The sequence below is a fragment of the Phoxinus phoxinus genome, assembly GCF_949152265.1.
Source record: "Phoxinus phoxinus genome assembly, chromosome: 11".
NCBI lineage: Eukaryota > Metazoa > Chordata > Actinopteri > Cypriniformes > Leuciscidae > Phoxinus > Phoxinus phoxinus.
The window spans coordinates 25,646,111-25,667,416 of NC_136886.1; the positions used below are offsets into that span (position 1 = coordinate 25,646,111).

Below are 21,306 nucleotides of genomic sequence, written 5' to 3' on the forward strand. Positions count from 1 at the left end.
AAAAACGCCTTGGTTTCGATTGTAACCTTGATTCCCTGAAGAGGGCACTCGCGCTGCATCAAGACTGACGCTAAGGGAACGCTCTGTGTGATTGCATCAGGAACCACATGTGAAATCAATCCAATGGCGTATAGGTGGGTGACGCCATGGTAGGAAGCTTTAAAGCGCAACCAGATCAAACATTGTCAGCTTCTGATAACCGAGGTTACAGTCGTAACCGAGGCGTTCCCTTTCAAGGGATAGTGGGAGATAGTGACCAGTGCCTATATTGTGTGAAATCAGGCGAGCACAACAAAGACAGAATCACCTGGGACCCAGGGGTGAAGCCCAAATGTAGGTTGTAAACCTGACGAATGTGTGGGGAAAGCCTAGATACCCCTATTATAAGGCTTACAAAGCCGCCATACTACTCCTGATCAAACGCACCACGATCAAACAATCTCTGATGTTATCTTTGTGGTTTTTCTTGTGCTGATCACGATGTCTCGAACTTTTGACCATTAGTCTTGGGTTAACTGCCTAATGTTGACACATTCTTCCTTCAGCTAAGACTCATCTTTATAAGCTTGTATGGCCATAAAGTATTTCGCTGGGTGGTAGGGGGTTTGTTAGTTTGCTCAGACTGAATGAGGTCTCAAATGGCCGATTGTCTGATTTAGGTTCCTGCATGTTGATCCGAAGTTTCTATGAAATTCTGCTTTAGTGATTAGTCAAATCCTACATATGTTTGGCAGTTCCCACACTGCCAAAAAATCTACTAAGGGAACCATCCTCTCAAGGCTGGTCTTACGTATGTTTTACTCGAGCAACCAATTCGGTGTCCTGAAGCGGTGAACTGGCAGGGAACAGCTGAACTGATTGCTCTGAGACCCTCCCCAGAGGGGGGCGAGCATCCCTGCACTGCTAAGTTTCCGGGTGGACACTGAGATATGGGCTTACTGGACACCACAGCGCCCCAAAGCACACAAGGTGGCGGGGTTGGCAGAACGGCCCACTGAGGGCACCGGAGGGAAATGGGCACCGTACTATGAGGTGTTAACCACTTCCCTCCCCAGAGGGGACTGCCCTCAGAGGTCTTACACACCTTAAAGCAACACACAAAACTCAATAACAAATACAATAAACACTCGTAAACGAGGAGAGGGGGAAAAATAACTACAAAGAAAAAAACTAAATCACCTTCAGAAACAACACACAATGCTCCATAACTACACCAAATCATCTCAAAAGTTGACAAGTCTTCCATAGTTTTATAAAACTTAAAATCAATCAAAACTCTTGATTTAACCAACATTGAAAAAACCTCAGTGATGCTTTGGCAAGGCTTTTGCTCTATTTTATTTTCCCTAACAGTATATATTGCCAGTTTTGCTTGTCCCAAAATAAAATTCAGTAATTGACAGGCATACCTCTTGTTCCGACTATATTTAAACCCCAGAATAAAAAAAATTCAGAAAAAAATCTCTTTACAACAGCTGAATATTTCTTTTAATAACATAAATAATCATTCTAATCTAGAACATTGCATAAAAGCATGAAAAACTGTTTCCCTTTGAGAACAAAAGGGACATTCCGAACTAACTTCTGGATTTAAAACAGAAATAAAAGAGTTTACAGCAATGATACCATGAAGGATTCTCCTCTGTAAATCCTATGCCCTCTTCGATAATGGCGGCTTATACAGAGATCCCCTCTCAGGTTTTACATTTTCATCCAGCCCAAAAAAAAGAGCGCCATGGTGTATCAACCTTTCTTTCAAAATATGTGTTGTTAAAAACCATAACACAAGCTCTATACAAAAAATGACCTTTAGTTGACAATAAGACCAACCACAAAGATTGCCAATTCTTTTAAACAAACTTTAGACAAGGAAAAAGGTCCTGAGCATTGGGAGTGCTTGTCCCAGAGTGGTAATCCTTTAACATTTGGTTCTCTTCATCTGTGAGAGCTGATCTCAGTTTTAAAAAAAACAAAAAAAACAAGACGAACAGATCTAATACCCAAATGTTGGGATGCCATCTCTGCATTCTCCAAATTTGAACCAGCCAAAGTCAACAACTGTCCTTAAGTGACAGTCCTGGATTTTTGGTGAGCAGAACTAAACCCATGTAAATTGCAATTGTTCGTTACATCCATATGTGCTCCAAGTATCAAGGGTTCCTCTAGCAGCCAATGAAGTGAGTATGAACTTTCAGTCTTTTGAATGTGAAACAAACTCCACACTTTAAGAAGGTTTTTATAGAAGTACGGCATCTTTGAAAAGTCCATTTTAAAGGGTTCATCAAAAAAAGGTGTTTATCCAACCCAAACCCCCCAAAATGTTGCAATATGGCACAGGCAACAGCTCTCCAACTCACATCAGATGCACCATCTAAAAATCTCTGTAAAAACTGCAACCGAAAAGCAGCGGTTCTGCTTTGTAAGTTCAAGAGTCCTTGTCCTCCTTCTTCCTTGGGCAGGAATAAAACACAATTTTCACTAAAAGTTGCTTTGGAGGATCCACATATGCCAAGATATGCCACAGGGAGGATGCAACAAGATTATTTACAACATGAGTACGTCCTCTGTAAGACATATTTGGAATCAACCATTTCCATTTTTCCAGACACCCCTTAATTTTTTTTCCACCCCTTCCCAATTTTTCTGTTGAGTTACATCATCACCCAAAAAAACACATTTATCCCTCTTTTACCCCAAATTAACCCATCAGGAAGGTTTGGTTTGCCATCAACCCACTGACCAACCAACAGTGTCTCACATTTTGTCCAATTTACTTTAGCAGAGGATAAAAACATAAAATCTTTAATTAATTTAAGTAAAATGTGTACATCATTTTGTCCACTAATTAAAACCATCACATCATCAGCATAAGCTGACAAAACAATGTTATTTTTACAATTGGGAAAGGCACACACATTTTTTCTTATTTGTTGTAACAATGGTTCAATGGCCAAATAATAGGGGTGTAACGGTACGCAAAAATCATGGTTCGGTACGTACCTCGGTTTTAGAGTCACGGTTCGGTTCATTTTCGGTACAGTAAGGGAAAGAAATGCAAAACATTAAACTGCTGGTTGTTTACTATAAACTTTTTTTAACAATTTGTTTACACTTTTTTAAACACACTTTTTAATAAAATACAACGTTAGGCTAATAAATAAAAAAGATATAAAATAAAAAAAGAAAAAGAAATAAAATACTGCTGCAAAGTTCTCCACTAAATAAAATACTCTCAAACCAATATTGGCCGTGATGCTAGCTAGCGAGAGGCTGGGCTAAAGCAAGCGTGCCGTGTATGTGGTGATCTTTATTTATGCAATATTTATGTCCGAGCCCGACCCGAGAGTTAAAGTTCAATTTATTTTCCTCATACTAATGACACGTGTACGTTTGTTTCTGTGGAAAGCCCGCTTTTAACAGAAAGGCATTCGGAAATGTCTACAGATGAGCGCATCAGCGCTCTTAACACAGGCGCGCTTGCACGTTTTTCGTTGTCACAGCAACATAAACAAATTTCCGCACACAGGAAGACAGATGTTATGGTAATATTTTACATATATTTGAATCACAAAAACGATTAATCAGATTTAATCAGTGCAACGCGGAGACTTCCGACACTTAATATGTTTGTGTGGAAACTCGGAATTGATGTATGTTCCTGTCATGTAGAGAATTGTCGAGAGGCCTGGGAGAAGTTAGGAAGGCTCAGTACACAGGAGTGGTTTTCAAAAATGTCAGTGGTGGTTTATTTTAGAAGCTGGATTTCACAGCTGAAGGTGTAGTCTACAAAGCACAAATAACAAAACAAAGTAACAAACAAAACAAACACTTAATGTAACATACTGGTGCTAAAAACAAAAGAAAAATGCTGTGAGCAGCAAAAACTGGCACTAAACAATGCCTAGTGGCACGTCCACAAAAATATTCAGCATGTCTCACATCAGACAAGTTCAAGCGTTTGCACAGTGTACACAGGCTGCAACCTCCCTTAACCATACTCAGACAATGGCTTAAATATACCAGTTTCCCGCCAAACACTAGTGGGTTGAACCATTATCACGGGGTGGAACCTTTCCCCGTGACACTAATTACTGACTTCCCCAGCAAAACATTAGTACATAAATAATATAAATACTGTTCAAGAACTCATTTTTGACATATAATGATAATAATACCAACATGCATAACATACAACCAAAAACTCAAATACTTAACACCTCATAGCACTAATGTCCCCCTCCATTTTGTAAAATGGTACGTTCTGGCTATGCGCACTACCAGAACCCACCTCCAAAACACAGACTTAGACAGGTAAGATCTAAAATGTGCTATAACATGCAAACTTACACAATAAAGAAATCATTTAAAACAAACAATGACTCTCTCTTATCCATCACAACATTAACACATTGAATACTTGATGTTGGGACTGTCTATCCACATATACATTATACTCAATACACCCATTCTGCAAGCAGCACACCAAATAAATTCAAACTAGCCCTAGGCTGGCACTCTAGTGATGATGAGATTAACCTGGTTCATCATCACAGTTCCGCACACAAAACTAGCCTAATTTACGTGAAAGATTGCATTCGGTGCACATGTGCACCGTACCGAAAGTCCTGTACCGAAACGGTCCGGTACGAATACATGTACCGTTACACCCCTACCAAAGAATATAGCATCCCGGATAAAGAACACCCTTGTCTTATCCCTCTTTGAACCTGGAAAGGAGTGCATAAGCAACCATTTATCTTCAGTACACTCTCAACTTCACTATAGAGTACTTTGACATTATCTATGAAGTCTTGACTAAAACCAAAAGCTCTCAAAGTCCCCCACAAATAGGAATGTTCGACTCGGTCAAAGGCTTTCTCTTGATCCAGAGAAATCAAGCCAACGACTACCTTTAACGATTTTGAAACTTCTAATACATCATGAATTAATTAAATGTTATCAAACATAGATCTACCACGAACACAATAGGCCTGGTCCGGATGGATGACCTGGTCCAACACTCCAGCCAGTCTGTTAGCTAAAGCCTTGGAGAGCAGTTTGTAATCGCTGCAAAGAAGTGAGACGGGGTGCCAGCTCTTTATTTCAGTAAGATCTCCTTTTTTTGGTATGAGGGTGATTATCGCCCTGCGACAACTCAACGGCATCATACCTTCCGACAAGCTGTCATTCAATAACTGTTATATATACACTCCCAGCTCCTTCCAGAATGATTTGTAAAAATCAACTGGGAGACCATCAACTCCTGGAGCCCTCCCAGACTCCATGCCTTGAAGGGCCTTATATAACTCTCCCAAGCTCAACGCACCTGAAATATATAATATATATAAATATGAAATATATAACCCTGCATTACCCTCTTCAGACATCTGGGGTAAGGAAGTGAAAAAGGCATTTCGTTCATTACGCCCCGACTTAAACTCACTTCTGTATAGCTTCTGATAAAAACCAACTGCTCTCCTTCGGATATCAACAGGGTCTATTAACAACCCCCCATTCTCGGAGTGCAAAGCTTGAATTAAACGTCGTTGCCCATTTTTTTTTTCTCAAGGCTGAAAAAATATTAGGACGGCGCATCCATTTGGGTTATACTTTGAAATCTTGACCGGACCAATGCCCCTTGTATTCTATACCCCAGTAGATCATAACCGAGCCTTTTTCCTTAATCCAATTTCTAAATAGTACTTATCTCTAGTAGATTCAGCTAACTGTTGACATTTATTTATTTCAGTTTCTAAATTCTCCAAAGATTTTCTTATCTCTCTAGTTACGTTGTGAGTGTACTGCTGACAGAACTGTCTAATTTGAACCTTGCCAAAGTCCGACCACTGTTGTACTGTTTGAAATGTGTGCTTTGTATTTCTGTAATTCTCCCAAAAAAACTTAAAAGAGTCCCTAAAAAACTTGTCACTCAGCAGATAAATATTAAGATGCCAGTAAGCACTTCTAGGTTTGAGAGAGTTTAAAATAAAACTACATTGCACCATTCCATGATCTGAGAAACCTATCGGAATAATTGAACATTTATTAAAAATATTAAGATGATGCTTAAAACCGTAAAATCTATCCAATCTAGCAAACGACAATACATTATCTCTTGCATGAACCCATGTGTATTGTCTCTCAGTTTCATTTAATTGTCTCCAGATATCACATAATTCATGCTGCCTAATTATGTGGATTAGACGTTTTTGGGAAGCCAAATGAGGTTCTATGTGGTTTCTATCCAGTACGTGTGCAGTACAATTAAAATCACCCCCCAAAAAATAAATATTCTTCAGAAGAACAGTTCCCTATCAAGGCTACGGAACTTCGACATTACGGATGTCGTATATGGGAACTCCTCTCCTCCTTCACTTCCGCTGAAATCTTATAGGCTAACGCCCGTTTCACACATACTCCGTATGCAGTGCGTTTGCGGTGCGTGTTGCAGTGCGTGTGCGGTACTGGAGCAGCACGCGCTATAGTGCTTTCACATATGCTGCGTTTGCAGAGCGCTACTGATACGTAGTTTCTGTGTCACAAAAATAAAAAAATGGGTAGGCTAAGTAATTTTGATTTTAAAACCAAACTTTAACTTTGACATTGTTACAGACATTACAACAGTATGAAATTAATTTTAATCATTGTGATTCTTTGTTTTAGTTCGAGTTGTTGACAGAAGAAAAGCTATCACGCTATATCTGTTGCTAAGATATAATACACAAATATTTTAAATTAGAATACAAATGTATAAATACTGATTATAAATGCATATTTTAAGACTGAAAAAAAATAAGAACCGGGAGAGGGCTAGCCCCCAGAAGACAAAGGACCTTTTAGGAAATTAACATTTGATATAATAATTATTGTTAGCACATGCCACTACATTAAAACGAGTATCCTCTGCTATAAATAAGGCTGGCTGTAGCACCAAAAAGTTAAACATTTTGATTTACAATTACATAGTCAAAATTAATTATAACTAGCCTACATAACTATAACAAACTTATAATTACACCCCGTTTAACTTCTTTATATTCAAAAATAAAACTATATAATATGATTTACTTATGAATTCATAGGCTACAACTACATATTCAGATGTTCATTTACATTTAATAAATTCGCATGACATGAAGGTTGAATGTGACGATAAACAATATAAATAAAAAGGGCAACACAGTAGGCCTACATATTCATGTTTAAATAGAACAACATGCAGCAATAATATATATTTATATTCTCGTTTAAAACGTTTTTAATTTCTTGATCCTGTAATTTAGTAAATGTAGAACACATTAACTGTAATTATGAGTAGCTATGATCAAATTATTACAGTTTCTTGTCAATCTATATTTTTTTCAATGTGAACAATACGCTGCAGTGCGGTGCAGCACAGCAGAAAATAGACTCTGTGCGTAAACGATCGCTGCACTGCTGTATACGCACCGCAACTGGAACGGATTGCCGGACCGCATCCGTGTGCAGTGTGAAAGCTCTAACCTGTTAACATGGGTACGGAAAAAAATACGCACCGCAAACGCACTGCAAACGGAGTATGTGTGAAACGGGCGTAACGCCAGCAAAGCTGGCCAATTGACGCAAATATGCAAATACTGAAACACCGTTGCAGTTATAATGCAAGTGCAGCGTCAATTACATCAGAATCTCTCTCTTCACGCTCAAATCGTGTGCTAGAAAGCTGATACTACAACTCTTGGATTATTCGCCGTCGTTGAAGTTGCACCGGAGATACTTGCACTGTCTCCCGCATCCGATGGCAACTACTTGCAACCTGTGCTCGGGCACCATCCAGGAGGCCGACAGGAAGGCACTGCTGAATGCACCGATCTCCCCTGCAGGCCTGTTCGGAGACGCCGTGGAGAAGGTCACCGATCGTTACTCCGAGACGCAGAAGAAGGCGAAGGCTATGAGCCACGTGATTCCTCGGAGGGCGCCGCCGCCGCCGCAGCAGCCTCGCTCTCGTTCGTCTTCAGCTTCGGGCCGCCAACCCCAGGCTGTGGCCAGACAACAGACAGCGTCCCGCCCGAGACCGGATGCCCGTAGAGGCCGTAGCGGCCAGTGGCAGGGTAGCAAGAGGCAGAGGAGCCCGCGCAGAAAGCCCACCGCGTCCCCTGCGAGGCGCAATCAGTCGTCCTGACCGCTCGGGCAATTTCCCTTTGGAGGGAAAAGTCCGCTGTGCGTCGGGTGCAAAATAGGAATGATACATGCGTCGGCGTACAAAGTCATTTGCGCTGGGTGCAAGATAGGGCCCTAAAAGTTTAAACTGGATGCGATTGAACAGTTGTTTTTAGAAGGAGAACAACAGAACCAGTAATAGCTACAGAGGATGGTTTGACCAGTTTGTTTATCTCAGAGAAAAGAGCTTTAGGTTTGCACTTGGCTTTGTTGATAACAGTAGAAAGATAGTCAGAACGGGCAATGTTAAGTGCTTCTTTATATTTCTCTACTGAATCTAAAAATGCCATGGCATGGACAAGAAGGGAAGCTTTTGTAGTCTTTCAAGACGCCTACATTTTGTTTTCATAACTCTAAGCTCAGGGGTGAACCAAGGAGAGGAATGGGTAGACGGGACAGTTCTAGTTATTAATGGAGAAAGATCATCCAAAACATTACGAATAGATTCATCATAGGTTGAAACTATCTCATCAGGACTCAGGAGATCAGAAGAAAGAGCAGAAACAGCAATAGTAGCAGATAAATTGTCAACAGCTATAGATCTCAGGTTACGGTAAGATATAGTAGTTTTAGTTTTTGGTTTTACAAGAGGAAGTGAGAAGGCGAAGACAATTAGTTTATGATCAGAGATGCCCAAATCATGACCCTGAGCATGCACATTGTCAATACCAACAGTACAAAGCAAATTGAGAGTATGAGAGTGAGAATGTGTGGGGAAATCAATATACTGAGATTCTATCATGTCACAGGCGATCAAAACAAATAACGATGAGAAGCGGCAGCCATTTTGCGCACAGCGTACTCTCACCGGAAGACGATCAGCTTTGCCGGGTATACATATATATGGTGTAGTATTTGATAGTATATCAGTCTGGCGAGTAACCAAAACAAATTGCCAATACCGATTACATTGCCAATGCCAAGGTGTGCAAGGGTTAAGGAAACAACCGAACTGACCCCTCTTAAACCCTCCTCCTTTGAGTCAGACACTGAGACTATAACTCGCTGGATACCGCTGCGCCCCAAAGCACACAAGGTGGTGGGGTTGGCAGAACGGCCCCTGAAGGCTTGAAGGGAGATGGGCACCGTATAATGAGGTATTATCCATTTCCCCCCAGGAATTTCACCATTTATTTTCTCAGAATTAAATGCAGCAAAAGATCAACCAGACAACTAAACACGGTCTGTATGAAATGCTGAATAGTATATTAATACAAACATCTAACTCCTCAAAGATCAGATGAGTATATATATTATTTAATTTCTTAAATGCAGCCAAAATCAACCAGACAAAAAACTTGGTCTGGATGAAAGGCTGGATTTTTCATACAGACATATAACTTCCAAAGCCAGACAAATATTTCCATTTAATTGTTCAATTAAAGCAGCCAAGACACAAGCAGACAAGAATGCATGGTCTGAATGACTGGCATATTATAATCTCAAACACAAAAAGAACCAAAAATAATAGTCTGCAAATAATTAGTTTGCACACAATCATAGGAAAAATAGAGAAAGGGATATTCCTGTTTGCTCAGTTCCCGACGCATGTAGCCTATTGCGGATCTACGCGTGGCCTCGGCAAACCTGAGATCCGAGCCGCTAGATTCTTATGGCAAACCCGTAATCTACGCGCTGCCTCAGCATACGCAAGATCCGAGACGAGTCACAAAATTTTTATTGCAGACCCGTAATCGAGATCCGAGCCAAATAATTTTTATTGACTTTCCTCCCTCGAGAAGAAAGCCAACAGGAGCAGAGCTAAAACTATCGATAGTGCATATCTTACACATCGGGAATTTATTAATGAACACTGTCTTTTACTAGAGCTGACATGTGTGCTCCACTCCTAAACAAACAACACATAAATCGTGTGTATCCCCACTAATAATGTAGATAGGCCAGGGAAAAACACATGATCCAAAATTATGTTTGTTCGTCATTATAGACCTGTCTAGACATATAATAAGCTTGTGGACATACAACAATACATAGACAGAGACAATTTCACACAGAGCGGTTGCTGAAGGCACAGAAGCTGACAATGTTTGGTCTGGGTGTGCTTTATAGCTTCCTGCCTTCACGTCACCCGCCTATACGCCATGGGACTGATTTCACAAGTGCTTCATGACGCAATCACGCAGAGCGTTCCCATAGCGCCAATCTTGACGCAGCGGGAGTTGCGAATCAAATTTGATTCCATTTATCTATATGTACATTTTAAGTTCATTTCAATTAAATTCATTTATTTGTGTAGCACTTTGTACAATACATATGTCTTAAAAGCTAGCTTTACAGAAATTGCAATTTAGAGTAGTCTGTAATTATTACAAGTTGAGATCATAATGATCACAATATTGAAAAGTTGGCAGTTGTGAATATTGATTTAGTCTTTCAGATTTTAACATGGTTATTAAAAAAGAGCATTTGAGTTTGGAATTACAAAATTTTAATTGGTAAAAGATAACAGAATGATAATAGAATATACATTTTTAGGTTATTGACTGTAAATGAAATATATATATATATATATATATATATATAATTGGTCCTCTGTGTAGTTATAATCATACTGTAGTTGTGCTGTGGATTCTGCTGTTGTGTTAGAGAGTTAGAAAGATTTTAAAAACCCAGGACAGCGGTCAACAGCAAGCCGGCCCTGGTTTTAGTAATGTTTAGAAGATGCTATCTTTATCCAACAAGCATTTTTTTATCCTCCGACATTACATTTTGTTCTTTTTTTTAGGGTCAGAAGGGTGAACCTGGTCTATATGACTCCAGTGGTAGCCCCATTTATATGGGAGGGCTGGCTGGACAGCTGGTAAGAAACCTGTGGCTGTCATTCAGATGGATTTGTTTAGAACAGAACTACTAAACATCCATAACATTGTTAGACGATTAATGTAGTTACTCTCTGTTTTAGCCAGGACCAGAGGGACCTGGGGTTAGTCTTGCTGAGGATTTTTTTTCCCCACACAATGGCCCTATTGAGAAATATATTGATGATGATTGTTATATATATGCTGATTTATTTTCACTCATTAGGGACCAGTGGGGCTACCTGGACCAAAAGGTGAAATAGGATTACCAGGCAGATCAGTGAGTATCTCTCATGCTGAATCAAAATCAACTAAATTTTCTGCAATTTTACATTTTCTGAAAAACATTTTTGAATGACGATATTAATTAACTACATGAACTTACTATAGGGTTAGGATTAAGGAATTATTTAGGGTTAGTTGCATGTAATTATGCATTATTTAGTGTTATTACTATAGTAATTACATGTAACATGTATATATAAAATAGTGTTATCTATTATTATACCATTTTTAATAAAAGTTAATTATCATTCAATATAATACATTATTAATTTCATGCTGTCTACCTTTTTTATATTTCAACTGGCATAAAATTCAAGTCAAATTTATTTGTAAAGTGCTTTCCAGAATACATATTGTTTCAAATCAGCTTTATAGATTTACATTACATACTGTTATTTGCGTTACCATACAGTAAGATTTAGGTCTGGGCAACATAACGATATATATATTGATGATACGAGTGCTCCTCTGGATTAAGATCTAGCTATATTCTATTCATAGTGTTGTATCAGTGCCGCAGTGACTCAGGCACATGTATGAGTGTTCAAAGGCAATTTAGCTATTTAAATATTGGTCTGTATTATGCTATTAAGATATTTAAATGTTAGTTGGTTTTGTTGTTAGTGAGAGTAAGTGATTCTCAAAAAGTAATAATGAAAATATGATGATCGTTGTCGCAGATAACACGGTAGTGTAAACAGTAATAGTTTAAACAGGTTGCTGCTAGAAAGTCAACACATAATGGTTTAATAATCAGAGAATGTAAATAAAAGAAACTCCAAACTTAGTAGAACAGTCCCAAATCCCTCTCATTACAGACACAAAAACACTTCCAGCTGTTTGTTCACTCTGAATGAAACTAGTATTTAAAATGATATGCAGTCCCATAATGAATAGCCTAGTTATCATGTTTAACTGTAATTCAGCATGGTCATGGCCAAAAAAAAATATATAAGTAATGGGCATGGCCACTTTTAACTAAGTAACTTAAATTGCCTATAACACAGTGACCTATTTTTTGTGTACATGTGCAAATATAAGCACCATAAAAGACGAACATAAAAATGGCTCTAACTATGGACCCACTGGTCTAATAAACTTTGTTGCCTGCAACTATATTTTAAATGCATTTTTATAATATATATTTCTTATCGAGTTTTTTTAATAATTTGAATAATTTGGTATAATGATTTCACAATATTCTTAATCAAAAAGGGTCGACCTGGTCTAAATGGAAAAAAGGGCGCAAAAGGTGATTCAGGTGGAGGATATGGTGGTGGCTATCAGGTAAAAAATGACTATGTATTTGGTTTTAATTGTTACAGAAGTACATATACTATATACTATAGATTTCAAACTGATTTTAGGGACCCCCTGGTCCACCTGGGCCACCCGGTCCTCCTGGAAATCCAGCTTCTGTGGAAAGATTTAATGTGAGTAATAATCTTGTAAAATAAATATATATATATATATGTGTGTGTGTACTGGCATGTGTACTGGCTCACAGTTTTTAATTTGATCTACTTTAAGGGTTATGATGATGGCAGCTCAAGGTTACCCTTTGGTGAGTTGAGAATTAATCTGATTTGTCATTTTCCAACCCATTACACATTCCAGTTTATTATAACGTATTTAAGAATATTTGTTTGTGGTGAATCAGTGTGCTCTTATTTCAAAGGAATGTGAGTCTTCTGAAGAATGTGTAAGTTGCTTTTGAAACAGCTGATAACTGAATAGATGTAAATATATCTCAAATTTCATTACCTCAGCTATCAAAGGGGACAAGGGTGAAAGAGGAGCATCTGGCATCCCTGGCTTGCCAGGTATGTTTTATTGATTCATCAAGCATTTTTTATAGGATATTCAGTGAAGTGAATATTATCATCTTCTTCTTTTTTTACTGTGAAATGTGTACATGACTTAATCTGTCATGACATGACTGTCATCGTTATCTGCTATAGGTCTCACTACCACCTTTGACATTTATACGTTTAAGGTATGATGTTTCCAACCTTTACACAAGTTTTCTGTTTACATGTAGTAATGTTTTGCTGAAAATGTGCAGCACATGGAAAATGTACTGTATTATGTAATATGTTATGCTGTAGCATGAGATGAAAGGTGAGCATGGTCCTAAAGGAGAGAAGGGAGAACCAGGAGGAGGTTTCTACGACCCTCGTCATGGTGGATTACAAGGTCCACCTGGAAGACCTGGACCACCGGTGACATAGCACAGACATGAAATGATTCCTCAGATACTGAGTTTACCATTTTTTCCTTCTTATCATGTAAAGGGGCTTACTTGACTAAATGTTTATTTCGCTATAGGGCCCTAGAGGTGAATCTATTAGTGGACCTCCAGGTCCCTCTGGGCCTTCTGGAGCCCCAGGAATTGGTTATGAGGGTCGCCCAGGTAGTCCTGGCCCACCAGGTCCACCTGGACCACCGGGATCATTGCTGCCAGGAGCATACAGACCCTCACAAAGTAAGGAATCCCAACTGCCACTCAACACATAAAATATATTTTGGCTTCCCATGGATGCAGATTTGAATCTGACCTGCTTCATGTCCTGATCTCATTTCTTGTCTCTCCCTTTTTCCAGTCTTCTCTCTTGCTGTCCTGTCCATTAAATGCAAAAGCTCATAAATAAAAGAAAACACTTTTTCATTTTAACAACTTGATCCTTTAGCAATCAGTATTCCTGGGCCACCTGGACCACCTGGACATCCTGGACCCCCTGGACATTTATCTCGGGTGAGTTTTCACTACAGAAACACTGCTTGCTGTCAGTGGGCACAGTGATGTAAACATCAAATTATTTTCTATAGAGATAATTCATATTTTTTATTTGTTGGTTTGTTTTCATTTCCTCAGGTTATGGTTTTGAGGTCTTTTGACGCTATGGCTGCATCAACTATTCAGCATCCTGAAGGCACGCTAATCTATGTAACAGACAAGAAAGAACTTTTTATGAGAGAAGAGGATGGTGTCAGAAAAGTCCTGGTAATAGTCTAGGCTTTCATTTTTTTTTTCTCCATCTTCATGTAAGAAGAGTAAAAACTTAAAGCCCAATGTATACTTCACTTGTCCATGTTCCAAAAAATGTATGTGATAAACACGACTATCCACCCTCAATGTCAAAGCAGCATTTGAAAGACGCACTCAAATGTGAGCTAGACGGAGCAAAATGCAGAAAAAGGGCCTTTCAAATAGATTTAATAGAAGTATTAATCTCTGCAGATTGAGTGTGCATTTCCCATTCAGTGGGCATCAAACCAACAGGCAAAGCAGGTGAAGTGGTTTAAAATGCCCATCAGATTGAAAATGTCCACTGAAACACCCATTTTGGTTCTGCAGAGACAAGTATGTTAGGGTCTGTTAGGTGAACCAAATGCATCCATTCACTGTTGCGGCTGATGGAGTATACTTTGAAAGGCTTGCATGCTCAACTGTGTATGAGTTGGAACACATAAAACAAAATATAAAGGGTTAGTTTACCCAAAAAATGTAAATTATGTCATTAATTATTCACCTTAATGTCATTCCAAACCCACAAGATCTTTGTTCATCTTTGGAACACAAATTAAGATATTTTTGACGAAGTCTGAGAGGTTTTTGAACCCAGGTTCTACGTCAGAGTGCCGGCTCATTATTGGCCAGCTCCTGCATCAGAATCACACGCATGCGTCGTGGTGCTCACGTAAATTGCTTCGGCCAATAATGAGTCAACATTCTGATGTAGAACCTGGAAGCGCTGCACTGTGTTTATGTGAACGGCGTAGGATAATGATGTTGAAGAGAAGAGATTGTTGAATAAAGTTGTTATTTCCGTTGCTTTATAACATTAAGGTTGAACCACTGGAGTCACATGGACTATTTTAACGATGTGTTTACTACCTTTCTGGGCCTTGAAAGTTGCAATGATGTTGCCGCCTATGGCTGGTTCAAAAACCTCTCGAATTTCATCAAAAATATCTTAATTTGTGTTCCGAAGATGAAAGAAGGTCTTGTGGGTTTGGAACGACATTTGGGTGAGTAATTAAAGACAGAAATGTTTTTGTTTTGTTTTTCAGAACATTTTTGGGTGAACTAAACCTTGAAGAACAGGTCCTACATGTTATATTTCCCTTATTCCATAGCATCACATTTGCATGTTTTATTAAATTAGTATTTAATCTGTTAGTGCCATTAGCTGCATTAGCCCTGAGGTTTATTACTTGACATGTATCCTTTTTGTAATTTTCCAAGAATCTGTTTGCTGAGAACCTAAACATTTTTGATGTTTCTGATTGTTTCGTTTCAGCTTGGAGAATATACCCCTTTCCACCGCGGTCTCGTAAGTAACATAATTAAGTAATTAATAAACCTTAACTTCCTTTGCCCATAAGCATTTGACTAACAATTACTGTAACAATTTAAACCATGAGTAAATGTGTGGTCACATTAGCAAAATAAAATCTACATTTCAAAGGCAAAAAAAAGGTCAATTGTCAATGGTTCATTGATGCAGTTTTGAAATTTGGTAGCTTCAGATTGTCTGATTTGATTTCTGCATGCCTGTAACTGTGCGTGTCTTGTTTATCTTTGGAACACAAATTAAGATATTTATAAATATTATATTTATATTATATATTAACAAGCTAACAAGCTTGAATATTAATAATTTGCATATAGTCCATGAGCCAGGGGGGTTGATCGGTATCATCGGGGGGACAAAGGCTATCATTGTTTTTTGGCAAGGTATACACCCCTAGTATTAGAAAAATCACGATAGCAGTGCAGGGGTGGTAACAAAATCACTTTTTTCAGCATATGATGTTACTAACCCCCTAAAATAAATTATGTTTTTGAAATATGTTGTATATCTGGTTTAGGCTCGTGCTAGGGATATTGTCAATTTTCTATAATATGGTGCTTGGTATCGTTGGGAAGGGGATCTTTTAGGCTTTTATTTAAGCTCAGGACTGAATCTGTCTGACAAACACAGAGGTCACATGACTTCTTTAAACCAGAAATAACAAATTTTTTCACAATTTCCGCCTAAACTGTAGCCTATATTATACATTTTCTGAGTCATCAAAGTGCCTTGAGTATTGAAGTTGTTGAGTTTTGTGTCCGTGGTGTTCTTTCATGCCACAGGGATAAAAGAAAGCATACAGTTTAGGCGGAAATTGTGAAAAAATCTGTGTTATTACTGGTTTAAAGAAGTCATGTGACCTCTGTGTTTGTCAGACAGATTCAGTCCTGGGCTTAAATAAAAGCCTTAAAGATCCCCTTTCCAACGATACCAAGCACCATATTATAGAATATTGACAATATCCCTAGCATGAACCTAAACCAGATAAACACCAGTTTTAAAAAACAGAATCTATCTTAGGGGGTTAGTAACTTCATATGCTGAAAAAAGTGATTTCGCTACCACCCCTGCACTGCTATCGTGATTTTTTTCTAGTATGAGTTGCAGTCTCATAGTGATTTTTGGCAAGATATGAGACTTTGTCCCCCCCAGGTGATACCGATGGACCACATTTGGGGCCCTGACTCATGGACTAATAGGCACATTGTACTAATGGCTCTTACAGCTGCTAAAAAGATGATTGAATTGAGATGGAAACTCAATAATTCACTTCTGTTTAACATTGGATCCTTACATTTCTGGATGTGATTCTTCCAGAGCTATCTACTGCTCGAGTTAATGGTGCAAATTGGTGTGGTTGGCACACTTCTGCACTACAGTCACTGTAAGATTGGTTGAGGTGATGGAAAGTGTAGCGATGCATGAAGCACAACTCACATAGAATTCACTTTCAAACTAAGCAGTTTGAAAAAGATCGGTTGAGGTGATGCAAGTGCAGCGATGCATGAAGCACAACTCACATAGAATTCACTTTCAAACTACGGTAAGCAGCTTTTTGTTGGTCGACATAGCACATTTTTGACCAACTTCGAAATCTGCACGTGAAAATTTTCCACCCTCATGCTAAACTTCTGATCACGTGGATTCCTGTTGAAATGAATGGATTTCACCCACAAAATTTTGCCAGGCAACGGTAAAGGTGACTGTACATTTTGGACAATACTAAATGTGACCGCATTTTTCTCATTGCTTTTTATTTTTTGCCTGGCCGGTTTCTAGGATAAACAGATGGAAGCAGTGGAGCCTCCACAAGTGGTTCACTACTCTCAGGACTACCCCACTACCTCTCGCCCAAGAGCCCCTCCACAACCAGAAGCCCTGTATCCTGTGCCACATGATCCCAGATACCAGCCATCATATGACCCATACCACAGACATACAGATCCACACTCCTTTTCTCCAACTGATCCACGGTACTCGCCATCAGTCGACCCAATTTACCAGCACTATCCTGATTCCAGAAAGCACATTCACGGCAGCCACCCAGATCGGTCCGGTGATCCTGACAGAAGATATGAACGTACGCATCACCTCAGGCCTGTCATTGAAGAAGCCAAGCTTCCAGCTCACGCACACACAGCAGGCCATGCAGTAAGCACCTCATCATTTTTATGAGGAATAATTGTTTGCTTGTCTATTTGTCCAACAAATGACTAGGAAGTAATTTCCATCAAACTGCAAACAATCATCAATTTCTAATGGATTGCTGAAAGGCTTGCTTAACAAGCATTCACAAAATGTATTTATAAAATAATGTGTAATAATGTAAAACCAGGTGACATTATTCTACTCTTGTCTCAAGGTAAAAAAAAGTTGACAATTTAGCAGCATTTTTACAGATTGTAACAGATACTATCGTATACTACATAAATGGGAAGACCACAAATAAGTCCATAGTGTATTTTAAATATAAGTACGTAAGTGGGGTTTATGAACACATTTCTTCGTAAGAACGGTTGGTGAATGAGGCCCATTGTCATTATTCAGCTCAGGTCAGTTCAGTGTAACAGTCACACACAAAAAAAGTGACATTCAAGCATGTATTGTACACAAACAAACAAATAATATTTCAGTTCAATTCACATTTATTTGTATAGCGCTTTTCACAATACACATCGTTTCAAAGCAGCTTTACGGAAAATGCATGAGTCCACATTCATAGAGTGATCTGTTATCAGAGGTAATTGTCTAAGTTATATATTTCAGAAATGTACATATACAAATCACAGTTAGCTAAAAATGTATTAATGTAATAATTTAAGGCAGAAAGAATGAGCTCATTGAAGTAATGAATACTTGATTGTCAACAAATGATAATGACAGAAAATTGTAGCATTGGTGCATAATTGGCAATTTGTTAACAATAGAAAATAATTTCCTTTTATATAATCTATATTGTTTGTAATATAAACTTATTGTCAAGTTATCTTATAATAACTATCTGTTTTGTCACTCTAGCTGCACCTGATTGCTCTCAACTCACCCCAACGGGGCGACATGCGGGATATTAGAGGTGTAGACCACCAGTGCTTCTTACAGGCCCAAGCAATTGGGCTCAGAGGAACATTCAGGGCTTTTCTGTCATCCCGGTTACAGGATCTACACAGTATTGTTCGAAAGAATGACAGGGATCTGTTTCCTATAGTAAATCTTCAAGTAAGATCCTTAATTTGTCGCAAACGCTTTTTTTACAGTAAATACTGTAGTCTTTTATAAAGCTGTTTAATATCTTCACCACAGGATGAGGAATTATTCAGCAACTGGGAGTCTATCTTTAGTGACTCAGAGGGCAGGTTGAATGATGATGTGCGCATCTACTCGTTTGACGGTCGAGATGTTCTCAATGATGATGCCTGGTAAGGGGGTCTAAGACATATTCCTTAACAACTCGAACCTTAACAGAAATGATTAAACTGACATTTATTTTCTCCATAACCACTTTAATAGGCCAGAGAAGATGGTATGGCATGGATCAAGCACTGGTGGAAACAGGCAAACAGACAGCTACTGTGAGACATGGCGAAGTGGTAGTCATGCCGTCACTGGCATGGCTTCCTCTCTCCAAGATGGCTACCTACTTCAGCAGTTGCCACGTGGCTGCGCCAGCTCTTTTATCGTACTGTGCATTGAGAACAGCTACATTGCTGAGTAAACCAAAAACGTGTGCAAGACCAAATTTGGCGTCGAGTCACACCACAAACTGTATGTATGTTCATCTACATGTATTTTAGATTCAAATTCTGACAATTTATTTTTTATGTATTAACTGCTGTGTGACAGTCATCAGTATATCAAAAGATATACGTTGCTCCTCCTTACACCATAAGCTTTACAACAAACATTGTATCATTGCAGAAAATATGCAATTTAGAAATATTTAGACTAAATTTACTGTTTTTTATATATTTTTTATAAAAATGTACGTTGTTGTATTTTCACACATGACAGGATAATATAGAACACATTAAGTCCAAAATAATTTTTACAATACATCTGGTTTTAAAATGGGTGTTTTGTAGTACCTTCACAATGTCTAGCCAAAACAGCTAATTCTCTTTGAACTACTTTGTTGTCATTACCATTTTAATTCACATTACTATTTAAATGATTTTATATAACCTTTTATGTAACCTTTCTAGATGTTTATACTTTGCAAATCAATCACATCAAACATTCCATGATTGTAATGCAAAAAGACTAGTTGACTTTCTCTAAAGAAAGATGACTTAAATAAAAATAGGTAAATCATTGTTTTTTATTCATTCATTTTTTTTTACATAACTTAAACACAATTTTAAAGAGTTTTAGCCCATTGCAGTCTCTCTATTCTACCACCACCTGCTGTATTCTAAAGTTCAAATCAAATGTGACCACTAAAAAATCTCAAAAAGCCATTTTTACTTTTATTTACTGCATTTCGAATGGCACTTACATTAATTAATAAATACAACCTATGTTTTACATGTCACTGGTAGTTTCACTCTTAAAAATTCTGTAATATTTATCTGGAAAATGAAGTCATTATTCGGTAGGCCTATGGTCATACCGATCCATATCATTCGAACAGTATAAACTCTTGTTTAATTAGCTCCACCTGGAAAAAGCCCAAGCATGAGCCACCATTGTGTCTGCAAGCAACACACAGTAGTGTGGTTTTGTTACTGAATGAACCTGTGTTTTTTCGTGAATGATTCAGTGACTATAGCTCAAATCACAAAAAGGCACTTGCATGGTGCCATAATTATGTAATGGTAGAAAGCGTTCCTTAAAGATCCCATTAATGCATTTATGATGTTTCTATTTGTAAACAGAGACAACCATAACAGTGATACAAACAGTAAAACCTCACAGTGTTGTTGTATAAAGAGACAGTCAAAGAGATTCAAGCTGTAGCTTGCAGCGGTCTCAATCAGATGGTGCAAAATGCCAGATCCAGAAATATGATTGTATCAGACTGATTTTATCATCGCTACACTGACAATGGTTGGGGCTCAGACATACTATGAGTTAGTCTAGTAGACCCCTCACTTCAGCCAGGCATACACCTAATTTATATCCCAACCTTTATGAGAGATATAGTTATCCACCATTCCAGGCATGTCTGCCAAAATTGTAACCAATTGTTTGGATACCTACTTCTGCAACTATAAAAAATAAAGGTCATTTATACAAACACTAGCTGTCTGTCATTTGTTTTCCTTTTTTCCACCTTGGGATACAAGTTCTGACATCAGTCAGCTTCAGCTTTACCAGACAGCAATTGGCATTTCATTTAAAACTACCTCCATTACTCCTGTCAAGAGATGGAACAAGAACAAAACCTACAAGCTAATCATTATCCTTTTTATTTAAACATTTTCGTTAAAGTTTAAACATTGTCTTAGTAACAACATGTTCAATTACTCAGTGTACTATATTAACAGATGACTTCTATTACACAGTGACTAGATAATATTGAGTCTTTTGTGTTTTAAATCTGGTTTCTCTCAAGATTTCTTCCCTTTATTACAGACATGGAGTTTTTTTGTCCATGCCATAGTCACCTTAAACTTGGCTGCTGTTGTTGAATATTAAGGCATGTTTTT

The 21,306-nt window shown here is 38.2% G+C and overlaps 1 protein-coding gene across 4 annotated transcripts in view; it reads left to right on the forward strand.

Annotated features, from left to right (window-relative positions):
- The window catches only part of col18a1b (collagen type XVIII alpha 1 chain b), a 72,334-nt gene extending 51,435 nt beyond the window's left edge, over positions 1 to 20,899 (forward strand). For 3 of the 4 annotated variants that reach the window (XM_079627945.1, XM_079627944.1, XM_079627943.1), the window contains exons 23-38: positions 10,946 to 11,020; positions 11,245 to 11,298; positions 12,519 to 12,590; positions 12,671 to 12,736; positions 12,834 to 12,867; positions 13,073 to 13,126; positions 13,265 to 13,299; positions 13,412 to 13,525; positions 13,632 to 13,788; positions 13,994 to 14,058; positions 14,179 to 14,307; positions 15,608 to 15,640; positions 17,441 to 17,812; positions 18,680 to 18,877; positions 18,962 to 19,077; positions 19,169 to 20,899. In XM_079627945.1, the coding sequence (XP_079484071.1) occupies positions 10,946 to 11,020; positions 11,245 to 11,298; positions 12,519 to 12,590; positions 12,671 to 12,736; positions 12,834 to 12,867; positions 13,073 to 13,126; positions 13,265 to 13,299; positions 13,412 to 13,525; positions 13,632 to 13,788; positions 13,994 to 14,058; positions 14,179 to 14,307; positions 15,608 to 15,640; positions 17,441 to 17,812; positions 18,680 to 18,877; positions 18,962 to 19,077; positions 19,169 to 19,373 (1,779 nt within the window). In that variant the 3' untranslated portion in view covers positions 19,374 to 20,899. Of the gene's footprint in view, positions 1 to 10,945; positions 11,021 to 11,244; positions 11,299 to 12,518; positions 12,591 to 12,670; positions 12,737 to 12,833; positions 12,868 to 13,072; positions 13,127 to 13,264; positions 13,300 to 13,411; positions 13,526 to 13,631; positions 13,789 to 13,993; positions 14,059 to 14,178; positions 14,308 to 15,607; positions 15,681 to 15,822; positions 16,093 to 17,440; positions 17,813 to 18,679; positions 18,878 to 18,961; positions 19,078 to 19,168 lie in introns of those variants that run through there. The other variant, XM_079627946.1, reaches the window with a different exon arrangement.
- Positions 20,900 to 21,306: the final 407 nt, after the last annotated feature.